At 36.5% G+C, this 12,500-nt stretch overlaps 2 protein-coding genes across 13 annotated transcripts in view; both read right to left on the bottom strand.

Moving 5' to 3' along the window:
- Positions 1-9,104, bottom strand: part of LOC113645233 (polymeric immunoglobulin receptor-like) — a 17,456-nt gene extending 8,352 nt beyond the window's left edge. The window contains exons 1-10 of one of the 12 annotated variants that reach the window (XR_007139070.1): positions 8,945-9,104; positions 8,374-8,688; positions 7,991-8,296; positions 6,865-6,910; positions 6,423-6,549; positions 2,978-3,000; positions 2,864-2,900; positions 2,237-2,334; positions 1,823-1,882; positions 131-1,743 (exon numbers count right to left, since the gene is read on the bottom strand). Coding sequence is in view for 5 of the 12 variants with exons in the window: in XM_047806089.1 (XP_047662045.1) it covers positions 6,233-6,549; positions 7,991-8,296; positions 8,374-8,688; positions 8,945-9,005 (999 nt within the window). In the remaining 7 variants the exon portion in view is untranslated. Of the gene's footprint in view, positions 16-128; positions 1,744-1,822; positions 1,883-2,236; positions 2,335-2,863; positions 2,901-2,977; positions 3,001-4,586; positions 6,550-6,864; positions 6,911-7,990; positions 8,297-8,373; positions 8,689-8,944 lie in introns of those variants that run through there. The other 11 variants (XR_007139069.1, XR_007139068.1, XR_007139065.1 and 8 more) reach the window with 11 other exon arrangements.
- Positions 9,105-11,887: 2,783 nt separating this feature from the next.
- The window catches only part of LOC113645335 (CMRF35-like molecule 5), a 1,725-nt gene continuing 1,112 nt past the window's right edge, over positions 11,888-12,500 (bottom strand). The window contains exon 3 of the mRNA XM_047806755.1: positions 11,888-12,222. Coding sequence (XP_047662711.1) covers positions 11,888-12,222 — 335 coding nt within the window. The remainder of the gene's footprint in view (positions 12,223-12,500) is intronic.

Consider the following 12,500-nt stretch of genomic DNA (forward strand, 5'->3'; position numbering starts at 1 on the left):
TCCAGTGTCTGTTGTCTGGAGATGATCCAGAGTCACAGTAAAGAAACTCTCAGCTGGGTAATCAGTAACTTTAACTTTCCCCTTTCTATGATAGGTATAGGCCTGAATTTCGCAAGTTAAGAAATATGTACCAGAGCACCAGTATTTCTTATATTGTTTATATTCCCTATTATAATGACATGGGATGGTGACAGATGATCCAGGTTTAAGACTAAAGTACCTCTGTGACTGAACGGCATCAACTGCATACAGAACAGAAAAACACTGCAATTACTCAGAGACAATAAAATATCCATACTTTATAATACAACATATTACTGACAGTTGATACGATACTCCAATACTTTAGGGTTTTGTTGTATTAATTAGTTACATTGCATATGCAAGACTGCATGACAAATTAACTAACGGAAATTATGACAATTGTGAAGTTGGTACTGCGTCTGTAGCGACTCAAGCAGTTCCTCTTCCTGCTCATCACAATTACTGCCTCTCTATGTGAAGGTTTTTAAGATTGTTCTGTTGTAAATATTTTCCTGACATTAAACTGTCATTTTCTCACTATTTTTCCTTCCAGTGCCCTAAATGATGTTTTACTTTACATGGAACAATGACCTATTTGTTTGCTTATGATTGCTTTGTGTGTATTAACTTTATTATCGATAAAGAAAAGCATCAATGAAGACAGACACCAAATAAATAAATAAATAAATAAATAAATACATAAATAAATAAATAAATAAATAAATAAATAAATAGCCTGCCCCTGCCATGGCTTTATTTCCCACTAGATGGCGACAATAAGAACCGCGGGACTACATGGTTCAGAAAGCTCGTAACCAGCAATCAACATTATCTCCAGAGGAAAAAGACAAGTGTTATTCATGACATGACAGACAAATACAGTGTAAAGGCTCAGACTGTAATAACTGGTGAGTTCACATTCAGTGTATGTGACTTTCTTCCCCTCTAAACGGTGCTACAATACAGTCAGACTACAGACTAAGTGTGATGTTCTCCCACAGTGAATGGTCTGTTCATCATTACAGGGTCATGAGCCTCTTCCATTCAGATTGTAATCAGATACCAGCACAGTTTATCAGAACGTCCATGCTGCTTGTGATCCGTTATCTTGAATTATTTCCTTAATTATATAAAAGAGAAGCATTTCATCTTAGATGTTTATGTATGTATAGTTAAAATTTCACCATGTGAAGTGTTTTCCTAATCATCACTCATATTAACACTGGCTTCACTAGGAGGTTATAATAATAGCGTAGCATAGCAATGTGTAATAGTTGCATGCTTTAATTTAAAATCAGAAGATATTTGTCCTACAGGTTTTTACTCATTAAGCGTTGTGGGTTCTGCAGTGTGTTATGTTGTACACTAATGTTGTATTTAAGGACTGTAGACCATGTGAACAGAAATGATAATGTAAAAGGATTTTGAGTTAAAATATAATGAAATAAAAACATGAAATATAAACACTTTAAATACATTTCAGATCAAGCAAAAGACAAAAAAAATAAAGTACAGAAGAGAATAAGTGAAATCTACAGTGAGGAAATTTCTTTCTTATTTTTTTGAATGACTGAGGGTCATGTGACTATGATGTAAGGCTGTGCAGTGAGTGTGGGGCATGTTGTCCTTGTCATGACTGGGATTTTATCTGTTAGGGCCCATTAGAGATCCCTGAGGCTCCACACACAGTTTCCTTCCAGCCAAACAGTAAGTCATCCTCTAAAGATAATAAATACAATTGCTGTGTGAAAGTTTTATAATTTTACTCTAATTTAAGTATCAATTTTTAATCACAAACCTCTTACTGGTAAACCTCATAGCTGTAGAGGGTCTCATTGGTGACATCATTTGGAGAAACCTAGAACAGGATATGAATAAAGTCCCTGGCAGATTAGTGAGTAAAGTGTTTATTATCAGTTTATACACTGTATCTGTAGCTTGGACTGAACTGGAACAGACTTAATTTAACTCTCTTCTGTTTTCTATTTGCCCACAGATTCTAGGTGCACTGTGTTTGACTCCTGACTGATTTATCTGACTATTAATTCTTTGAATCTTTCCTCTGGTTGTATGAACACTGTATTATATTTGATTGTGTTGAATTTCTTGTGTTGAATCCAGTGAATGGATTTTCACATCTTAGACCTGCACATTTGAAATAATAGAAGAATGAGAACTAAATCAAAACTACAGACACACCAGGGACACTTACCACATTTCTTTCTGAGCATACAGATGATGATGACCAGTATCACCAGTGGCAGAAGAAGGGCCACCAGGTACCAATGGTTCAGGGTCCAAACCAAACTACTGACAAACATTTGAAGCATTATTTAACACAGACTGGCTGAATCAACTGCAGTGAAAATATTCATTAATTCAGTTCATCATTAATCATCATGCATTAATAATCCTTCATTCATCATCAGTAGTTAAATATCCTATTGGCATGTTCTCTAGTTAGGCAGAAGTGTAAAGTGTCAAACTACTACAACTTTTACAAATATTTTCTATGTTCTACTTTAATAAAGTACTGTACCAAGAGCACATGTAGTTATTTTATTACTTTCTACATGTGGTGTAAATTGTCATAAAATATAAAATTATATTAGTAGAAGATTTTCTTTCCTAAATCTGGTACTCATTGATTTCATGTGTATTTACATAAGATCATGTGACATGAGAAAATTTCAACAAGCAAGAAATGATCATGTAATGTTCACATGTATGTTTTTGAATAAGGCAACAAATTTACTTGTCTGTAAAACTGCAGAGAAAAACATCATGGTCTAAAGTGTTCAACATTTTCTGCAAGAGAGAATAATGTGTTTGTACTTACGTGGTTTCATCACTGCTGGGAACTGATGTCACAAACACTATGGGTAAGAAATAATTCAAATTAGAAACGTGTTAAGATGAACTGATACACTAATTTTAGTCCATCTGATGTTACCTGAATTTTGCTTTGAGTCAGATCTGTGTAAAACATTAAAGAAAAAGAAAGTAAAGTTTTATCACCTGAAATATTTTTCATTCATTCATATACATTAGCTCTTGGTGATTGCCTCTCAAATTTATAATGATATACATTTTTTTATGATGTTTATTTTTTACATCACTTCCATCTTTGAAAAAATTCAGAAATATAAACATCTTCTCCCATCATCACTGATGTACACTGCTGAATTCTGGGATGTTTCAGTCCCCACTGTGTTGCATTGTCCATCTTTGAATATGCACCACTGCTTCTGTTTATTCTGATACACAGCACTGTAGAGACACTTGACTGTGACATTGTCTCTTTCCACACCTCTCACTTTTCTCTCATTCACTGACAGATCAGGATCTGAATAAATAGGCAGTAAATGAGTGGTGTAAGGGAATTTATAACAATTATAATTCTGACTCATTTCGGTTTCTTACCTTGACTAAACGTCAGGTACAAATAATCACGGTCATCCTTTTGCTATTTATCCCCAATTTCTGCAGCACACCAACCCGTTCCAGACTCAGAGACAGAGTTCAGATCCACTGTGAACAAATTCTGCTCTGGATGATCAATAACTGATGGATTTCCACTTGAGTTTGCATAGGCTACGATACTGCAGGTAGACCAATAGTTCCCTTTGCACCAGAATTTATTGTTTGCTTTGTACTTCTCATCATAAAGACATGGAATACAGACAGCTCCAGTGAAAGATGCAGGGCCAGGGAGAGGTGCAGTGAGAGGTGCAGTGAGAGGTGCAGTAAGAGGTGCAGTGAGAGGTGCAGTGAGAGGTGCAGTAAGAGGTGCATTAGGAGGTGCATTAGGAGGTGCAGTGAGAGGTGCAGTGAGAGGTGCATTAGGAGGTGCAGAGAGAGGTGCAGTGAGAGGTGCAGTGAGAGGTGCAGTAGGAGGTGCAGTAGGAGGTGCAGGTGCAGTGAGAGGTGCAGGTGCAGGAAGAGGAGCAGGCCAAAGGAGAGGGCAAGGTAGAGGTGTAAGAATGCGTGGTGATGGCATTACAAGGGCTGCAAGAACACTAGTCAGTGATGAAATTCGTGCCACTATCATTGACCATGTAATCAACCACGGTCTCTCACTAAGAGAGGCTGGTGAAAGAGTGCATTATTAGCATCTTTCAACAAACCAACAGGTAAGTATTGCATTTTTTTCTGCATGGAGGTGGAAGGTTTATGACCATCAGCCACATGACCAGATGTCCCTCCTTGAAGCCATGGATGCTGGCTGCAGGGACATCACAGTTCAAGATTGCCAAGGGTGCATCCGACATACTGTACCAAGCGGTTTTATCCCCAGGTGCATCGCCTTAGATGATATCAGATGTGATGTTGACAAAAACATGTGGCCTAACCCTGAAGATCGCAGGGATTAGATACATTTATTTTGTGCTATTTTTAGTTCCCCCCTTCTTATCTGGGCTTTTTGCTGTTTTGTTTTTTGTTTTTCAAAATGCTCTTATATATGTTATTTTGTTCACTGTAAGCAATACTGTAAAACTTTTTCTGTTCTATTATATTGTGTTTCTACTGAACCTCCTTTAGTAAACAGTAAAGAAAAAAAATAACTGATTTGCTTTTTACTGGAATGCATTTGAATGTGAACATTACTGTACATGTAGACATACAGTTCCCAACTAAGACATTTTGTTTAAAAGATGGATTGCATGTTACCTGAAACATAAAAGTCTATGCAGTTTTTCTAATGTCAACAATAGCCAGTATTTTGAAACCTGGTGTACTTTGATTGACTGCATATACCTTGTGAAGTGAAAACAAGTGTTATTCTTTGACAGAATAATTTCATTTTGAGTCAGATTTCCAGTGTTTCGGTAAAGTTAGTGAGTGCAGAGAAAGATGTGTTCTGTTTTGAAATGGAGAGTTAGTATATATTTAACAAAATGTGTTTTTGAGAGGAAAATTATCAATTTGGCCAATTGTGTTTTGTAGGTGTAAGTCTGTGTTAAGAGTTTAGAAAAAATATCTTAATTATAGGTAAGCGCTCGTTAGCGATTGAAAAAAACTGTAATTGAATATATTATTTGAGGTACATTTTTAAATTCCATTCAACAAAAAACTAAAAGTCAGTGTTGAACAAGTCACAGTAAATTATTGCAAGAAATTTTTTTTGCCAGCTACTGATGCATAATATTAAGATTATAAATAATTACTCGTCCACTTTAAACCTTCTATAAGTGCAGACTGGTCACATGATCACATTTTTACACAGAGACCCTGCACCATCACAGGGAATCATTTGCACTTGTTAAGTGACTGATATCTCTGGATCACAGTTTCTGAAATGCATTATAAGTTAGATTGATATGAACCAGGTTATAACTGTAAAAAGAGCTCTTAAAATACCCGCACATTACTGCATTCAGAGCAAATCCTCAGAAACTGGTCATTTTAGCCGAACTTTGGAGCTCTGTTTCTCTATTTTCATTAAAAATATTAAACCAAGACACTACCATGAAGTTTGTCAGGTTTCACACAATCACTAAACACAGAGACTTAAACCTGCAGTATATTTTATGTATATGAAACCTCTGTTCATGGCAACAGATTGGTTTATTCACAAAAATACATAGTTTTTGTTTTGTTATTTATAAAGGTTATAAAGCAGGAAAAACAGACAGACAGTTTTATTTTTTAAAATTCTAATTTAAATTTCTCAGGTAGAGGTGGGTCTTAAGAAAGTGTTTAAAGACATCTTTCAGACATCTAGGGGAAGTTTAACGAGGAGCCAAAACAGAGAAGAGTCTTGATGTGTAACCTTTCTGTGCCATGAGAGACGGTGGGATCAGTGGAGCGGTGCTAGAAGATCAGTGGTCTGTTTTTGGCTCTGTAGGTAAGTGTATGCCTCAGTGTTTTAAATTTGATGTATGGAAGCCTGTGCGGGGAAAAATATAACAATGGGGTGGTGTGGGGGAACACGGTGTGACAGGTTTAAAACAAGTCCTGCAGCTACATTCAGGATCAGTTGTAGAGGTGGAATGGTGCTCAGAGGCAGACCTGCCAGGAGCGAGGTGCAGTAGTCCAGTGTCGACATATATCAAGGGACTGAACAAGCACCTGAGTGGCCTGACATTTATCATAGAGACATTTAACAAGTCAGAGAAAGGGAAACGAAATGTAATAACCAAATGTAATATTCCTTCACACAATGTTAATAGACTGATTAATGAACTTATGCTTTTTTACAGAAAAGTTACGCTTTTTGACTAAAGATATGAATAGATAGATAGATAGATAGATAGATAGATAGATAGATAGATAGATAGATAGATAGATAGATAGATAGACAGATAGACAGATAGACAGATAGATAGATAGATAGATAGATAGATAGATAGATAGATAGATAGATAGATAGTGTAAATGAAAAAGGAATAACACACCACTGACTGTCTTGTTTGTATAAAAATATTTCAGACAAACTATGTCCAACATTCCAGCTTCTTATGTTCTCTATGTCAGCAAGATCATGTCCTTCAGTTGTCTGCGATACAGAACATCTCTGGCTCTCTGAAACATAAAACACCCCATCGGTCAATCACAGTGTGTATTACAACATGTACTGAGGTGTCACACTTGCACTGCTTCATGTGTTTCCCCTTTTAGAACCTACATTTTCAAGTATATCTCCGGTAGGAAGTTAAGAACAGTTAAATATCCAAGAAACTATTAATGAACCAGTAAAGGAAGAAGGACAGCCACAGAAAATGAATAAGAATGATGTGCAATATGAGTTTTATTTCCTGTGAAAACGTCATATCAGTAATATTACCGGACATAACTGAAAAAATTCATAGTTACAGTCTTACATTGTGTTGTACTCACATAGATTCTTTATTGCAGGACCATGTAGTAACTGGCGTAATCAAATCTAAAGAATTGAGAAATTATCATTAAAAGTGATAATTGTAACAGCAACACAACCAGAATCACCTAATTGCAATGTCTTATCTAAAAAGGACACAACATTAAATATAGAGATATTAAATAGAAGGGATGAGCCATTACAAATGGATCCAGGCCACTTAATTTGTGTTCGTCTCCTATCGTAACAATGATATGAAAGGTCCAATCGTAGTCATTTCTTCCTCTTACATGATTTCTCATGTTTTAGCTGCACCTGGAGTGGCCTTGAAGACTTGATCTCATAGTTATTAGAACACGACCACCAGATTAAGTAATACAGGCCGTATTCAGAATTTGTTGAATTTAAATGAATTCAAACAGCAGAACAACAGAATAAAAGATTATCGTTCTCACTAGTATATTGTCTGTAAATTAGCTATTGATTGCTGTTTGTCACATGAGCTAAAGTCACAGACTTCATTTCCCACAATGCACCACAGCCATCTGCACTACCCCTGACCACACTGTCGCCTTCCTTTTGATCATTTTTGCCTGTTTTCTGTCTGTTAGTGTTTTCTGACACCTTGTATATTATAAACAAATTACATTAAATTCTATTATTAGAATAAACTTATTGGAACAGAGTGAGATATTCAATTTCAAGAAAAAAGAGAGAGAGATGAGTATTAAATGTAATGTGTGTAGTGTATACATACATTATTAACTAAAACAGATGAGCCATAGTTTTTTTTTTTTCACTCACATGTCTAGTATTTAGAGAACAAAACATACTTTCAATCATGGCTTATTTAGATGTGGCTATGAACTAACTAGCGTGTTTCCTCATATTATGGTCGTGAGAGAAAGATGTTGCAAATACTACTCGGCAAGGATATGAGTGAGGAAACAGGAAAATCTCACTAGTTTTGAAAGAAAATCTCTCTGGCGGTGTGGCACAAGAGAAAAAAGAGTCATGCTGCCAATCTCAGGGCACATGTTAAGAACAAACAAATTAATTTAAAAATTCAGTATAATCTTTTACACTGACCACCAGTTTTTCTACAGTAATTACAGAACTGCATATATTAATGCATGATTTTAATACCTGAAGCGTCAACACCGACACTGATGTGAACAGGAACCTGCAGATCTCCTGCACTGCACCAGTACCATCCAGCATCACTCTTCTTCAGTCTGCTCATCTTCACTCTGAAGGATCTTCTCCCATCATCACTGATGTACACTGCTGAATTCTGGGATGTTTCAGTCCTCACTATGTTGCATTGTCCATCTTTAAATCTGCACCACTGCTTCTGTTTATTCTGATACGCAGCACTGTAGAGACACTGGACTGTGACGCTGCCTCCTTCCTCACCTCTCACTCTGCTCTCCCTCACTGACAGATCAGGATCTGAATAAATAGGCAGTAAATGAGTGGTGTAAGGGAATCTATAACAATTATAATTCTGCTTCATTTCGGTTTCTTACCTTTACTGACCGTCAGGTACAAATAATCACGGTCATCCGGCTGCCATCTATCCCCAATTTCTACAGCACACCAACGCCTTCCAGACTCAGAGACAGAGTTCAGTTCCACCGTCAACAAATTGTACTCTGCATGATCAATGACTGATGGATTTCCACTTGAGTTTGCATAGGCTACGATACTGCAGGTAGACCAAAAGTTCCCTTTGCACCAGAATTTTTTGTTTGCTTTGTACTTCTCTTCATGAATACATGGAATAGTGACAGATCCTCCTCTTTTTACAGCTACATTTTTCAGTGTCCTCATGCTCTCTACCTCTGCAAGCAAGCCACATTAGGAAGCATTATTATTATTATTATTATTATTATTATTATTATTATTATTATTATTATTATTATTATTATTATTAATCAGACTTGTGATGATCAGGCCTAATCAGAAATCACTGCTGAGACACATTCAGTAATGAAAGATTTCAACAACACTGCCGCATGAATGAAAAAGTCCAGTAGAGCTGCGTTTAAAATATTAAGGGTACAAAACCTGTATGAAATGAGAGAGTTTTAGTCTTACCTGATATCTGCAGGAAGAAGCCAAAGACAGATACACAAACAACTTGTGAATAAAAGTACATGTTACTCTAAGAGATTCCTGTGTCAAGTGTTGTTCATGCTTGTGAGTAAAGCAGCTTCCTATATATTTAGTTCCTTACAGCTACACACACTTCAAAAACAAATCACCTCGTAACTTCCTTTTTATCTCTTTCTTGCAATCTATCAATCCATCACATAGATAGAAGGAATTTGAGATTAAATTCAATAACAGCTCATTAGAATATACACATAATAATAATAATAATAATAATAATAATAATAATAATAATAATAATAATAATAATAATAATAATAATAATAATAATACAAGTTTTGACTGATTTATTCATTTCATTGGTTTATTCACACAAAAATAGTTTTTATTTTATTAATTATGAAAGTAATTAAGCAGGAAAAACAGACATGAAGCAAATTTTATTTTTTCAAGGTTTTAATTTGAATTCCTCAGGAAGAGTTAGGTCTTTAGTGTTTGGAGACAGAGAGTGACACAGTTATTCAGACATCTAGGCGAAGTTTAACGAAGATACAAAACAGAGAAGAGTCATGATGTGTAACTTTTCTATAACCTGTGAGACGTGGGATCAGTGGAGCAGTGCTAGACGATCAGAGGGAGTGAGGTGTAGTGAGGGGTGTGATAGAGGCTACTGGTCTGTTTTTGGCTCTGTGTGCAAGCCTCAATGTTTTATATTTGATGTATGGAAGCCAGTATGGGGAAATCATAGCAATGGGGTGGTTTGGGAGAACATAGGAAGGTTTTAAAACAAGTCCTGCAGCTGCATTCAGGATCAGTTGTAGAGGAGGAATGGTGCTCAGAGGCAGACCTGCCAGGAGCGAGTTGCAGTAGTCCAGTGTCGACATATATCAAGGGACTGAACAAACACCTGAGTGGCCTGACATTTATCATAGAGACATTTAACAAGTCAGAGAAAGGGAAACTTTTTTGTACTAAACTTCAACAACCAAATGTAATATTGCTTCACACAATGTTTATAGATGAATGAATGCAGTTATGCTTTTTTACAGAAAAGTTCCACTAACTAAGATAAGAAATCCTTTATAGATAGGATAGATAGATAGATAGATAGATAGATAGATAGATAGATAGATAGATAGATAGATAGATAGATAGATAGATAGATAGATAGATAGATAGATAGATAGATAGATAGATAGATAGATAGAACATTCCTGCTTCTTATATTCTCGATGTCACCAAGATCATGTCCTTCAGTTGTCTGCGATACAGAACATCTCTGGCTCTCTGAAACAGAAAACACACCAGGGGTCAATCACAGTGTGTATTACAGCTCACCAGGTTACACAGAACAATAAAGAGACGAGAGATAAAAATGCATCCTGTCATTGTGATCATATCTTAATAATAATTATATAAAAATCGCTGATGAAATTTGACTGGTTGATGTCAGCCCTGTTCTAGAAATATCACAGTCATCATTATAAAGCTGCTTTTGAATTAGATCAATGATACAGTATGCAAAGTTTAATGTTTTTATGTTTCTTGTTTGTGTTTTTTTTTTTCTTTCCCTCTGCAAATACAGACAGCTATTAGGCTGTAACTCTGCTCCATCAGTGTAACTAAAGTCTTTACATTACAGTTGTCTGAGTGCATTAGGCCTGTGGCTGCCATGTTCTGTTGTTATTGTTTTATTTCAGTTTTTTTTTTTTATTAAATCGCAGTGTGTTTTGATTACTAATGAGTTTTTAGTCAAAATACAGGAAAATAAATTCTAGATCTTGTTAACAAAATTTTAATAATTTTTTTTCCAAATTAAGTCTAAACTGAATTTGGGAAATTTAATAGTCTGGATTGCAGTTTGGATTGATTGAAATTACCAAAGAAATCATCAGAAAAAACTTTGATGCTTTGACCCATATAATAATTTAGATTATGGGCAACATAAAGTATAGAAACATTAACAATAATAACGATTCATAACACCTTCATCCAGCCTGTGTGTGTGATGTGTGTGAGTGAGTGTTTGCTTGTGTGCGTGCGAGTGTATGTGTGTGTTTGTGTGTCTGTGTGTGTATGTGTGTGTTTATGTGTGTCTCTGTGTGTGTGTCTGTGTTTGTGTGTGTGTGTGTGGATATGTGTGTCTGTGTTTGTTAATTTGTTTGTGTCTGTGTGTATGTGTGTGTGGGTGTGTTCGCGTGTGTGTGTCTGTGTTTATGTGTTTGTGTGTGTCTGTGTGTGTGTCGGTGTGTCTGTGTGTGGGTTTTTTTGTGTCTGTGTGAGGGTGTGTGAGTGTATGTGTGTGTTTGTGTTGTGCGTGTGTCTGTTTGTGTGTGTGTGTGTGTGTGTGTGTGTGTGTGTGTGTGTGTGTGTGTGTGTGTGTGTGTGTGTGTGTCTATGTATCTTTCTCTACCAGAAGTTTCCCGAGTTGGTCGTCCACTATGGGATATAAGAATCTTTGGTTTGCAACCTGTGACCTGGCGTGTGTGTGTATGTGTGTGTATGTGTGTATGTGTGTGTGTGTGTGTGTGTGTGTGTGTGTGTGTGTGTGTGTGTGTGTGTGTGTGTGTGTGTGTGTGTGTGTGTGTGTGTGTGTGTGTGTGGGTGTGTGGGTGTAGGTGTGGGTGTGGGTGTAGGTGTGGGTGTGTGTGTGTGTTTGCGTGTGTTGGAACCTCACCTGCACTTATCTTCAACTATTCATTTCATTTACATCAAACTCTCAATAAACTTTGACTTTGATTTTACATCATATCTGCCTCTGTCATCTTCTGTCCCTGACACATCACTGCTGGGGACAAAATTCACAAACACTGTGAGTGAGAAATAACAGAAATTAAGAAAAATGATACACAATGTTGTAGTCTTTCTAGTTGTGACTGTTGTCAATACAAAGGAAAATAATCAGTGTGATTTCTCTCTCACCATTTGTTAAAGTTGATCAGTGTTTGTGATAATACCTGGAGGTGGATCACTGACACTGATGTGAACAGGAACCTGCAGATCTCCTGCACTGCACCAGTACCATCCAGTATCACTCTTCTTCAGTCTGCTCATCCTCACACTGAAGGATCTTCTCCCATCATCACTGATGTACACTGCTGAATTCTGGGATGTTTCAGTCCTCACAGTGTTGCATTGTCCATCTTTAAATCTGCACCACTGCTTCTGTGTATTCTGATACTCAGCACTGTAGAGACACTTGACTGTGATGCTGCCTCCTTCCTCACCTCTCACTCTGCTCTCCCTCACTGACAGATCAGGATCTAAGCACAAATAAAGTATATTGTCAATTATGTATGATTTATTTTTAGAAACATAATATTACTGATAAATTCAAGAATTATTTCCAGATAGCAGTTTAATACCTGATTTCACTGTGATGTAAAGAGCTTCACTACCATCTAATGATCCATCTATCTCTACACCACACCAGTACCATCCAGTGTCTTTTGTCTGGAGATGATCCAGAGTCACAGTAAAGAAACTCTCAGCTCGGTAATCAGTAACTCTAACTTTCCCATTACTATGATAGGTATAGGCC

Source organism: Tachysurus fulvidraco, chromosome 22, assembly GCF_022655615.1.
Source record: "Tachysurus fulvidraco isolate hzauxx_2018 chromosome 22, HZAU_PFXX_2.0, whole genome shotgun sequence".
Lineage (NCBI taxonomy): Eukaryota > Metazoa > Chordata > Actinopteri > Siluriformes > Bagridae > Tachysurus > Tachysurus fulvidraco.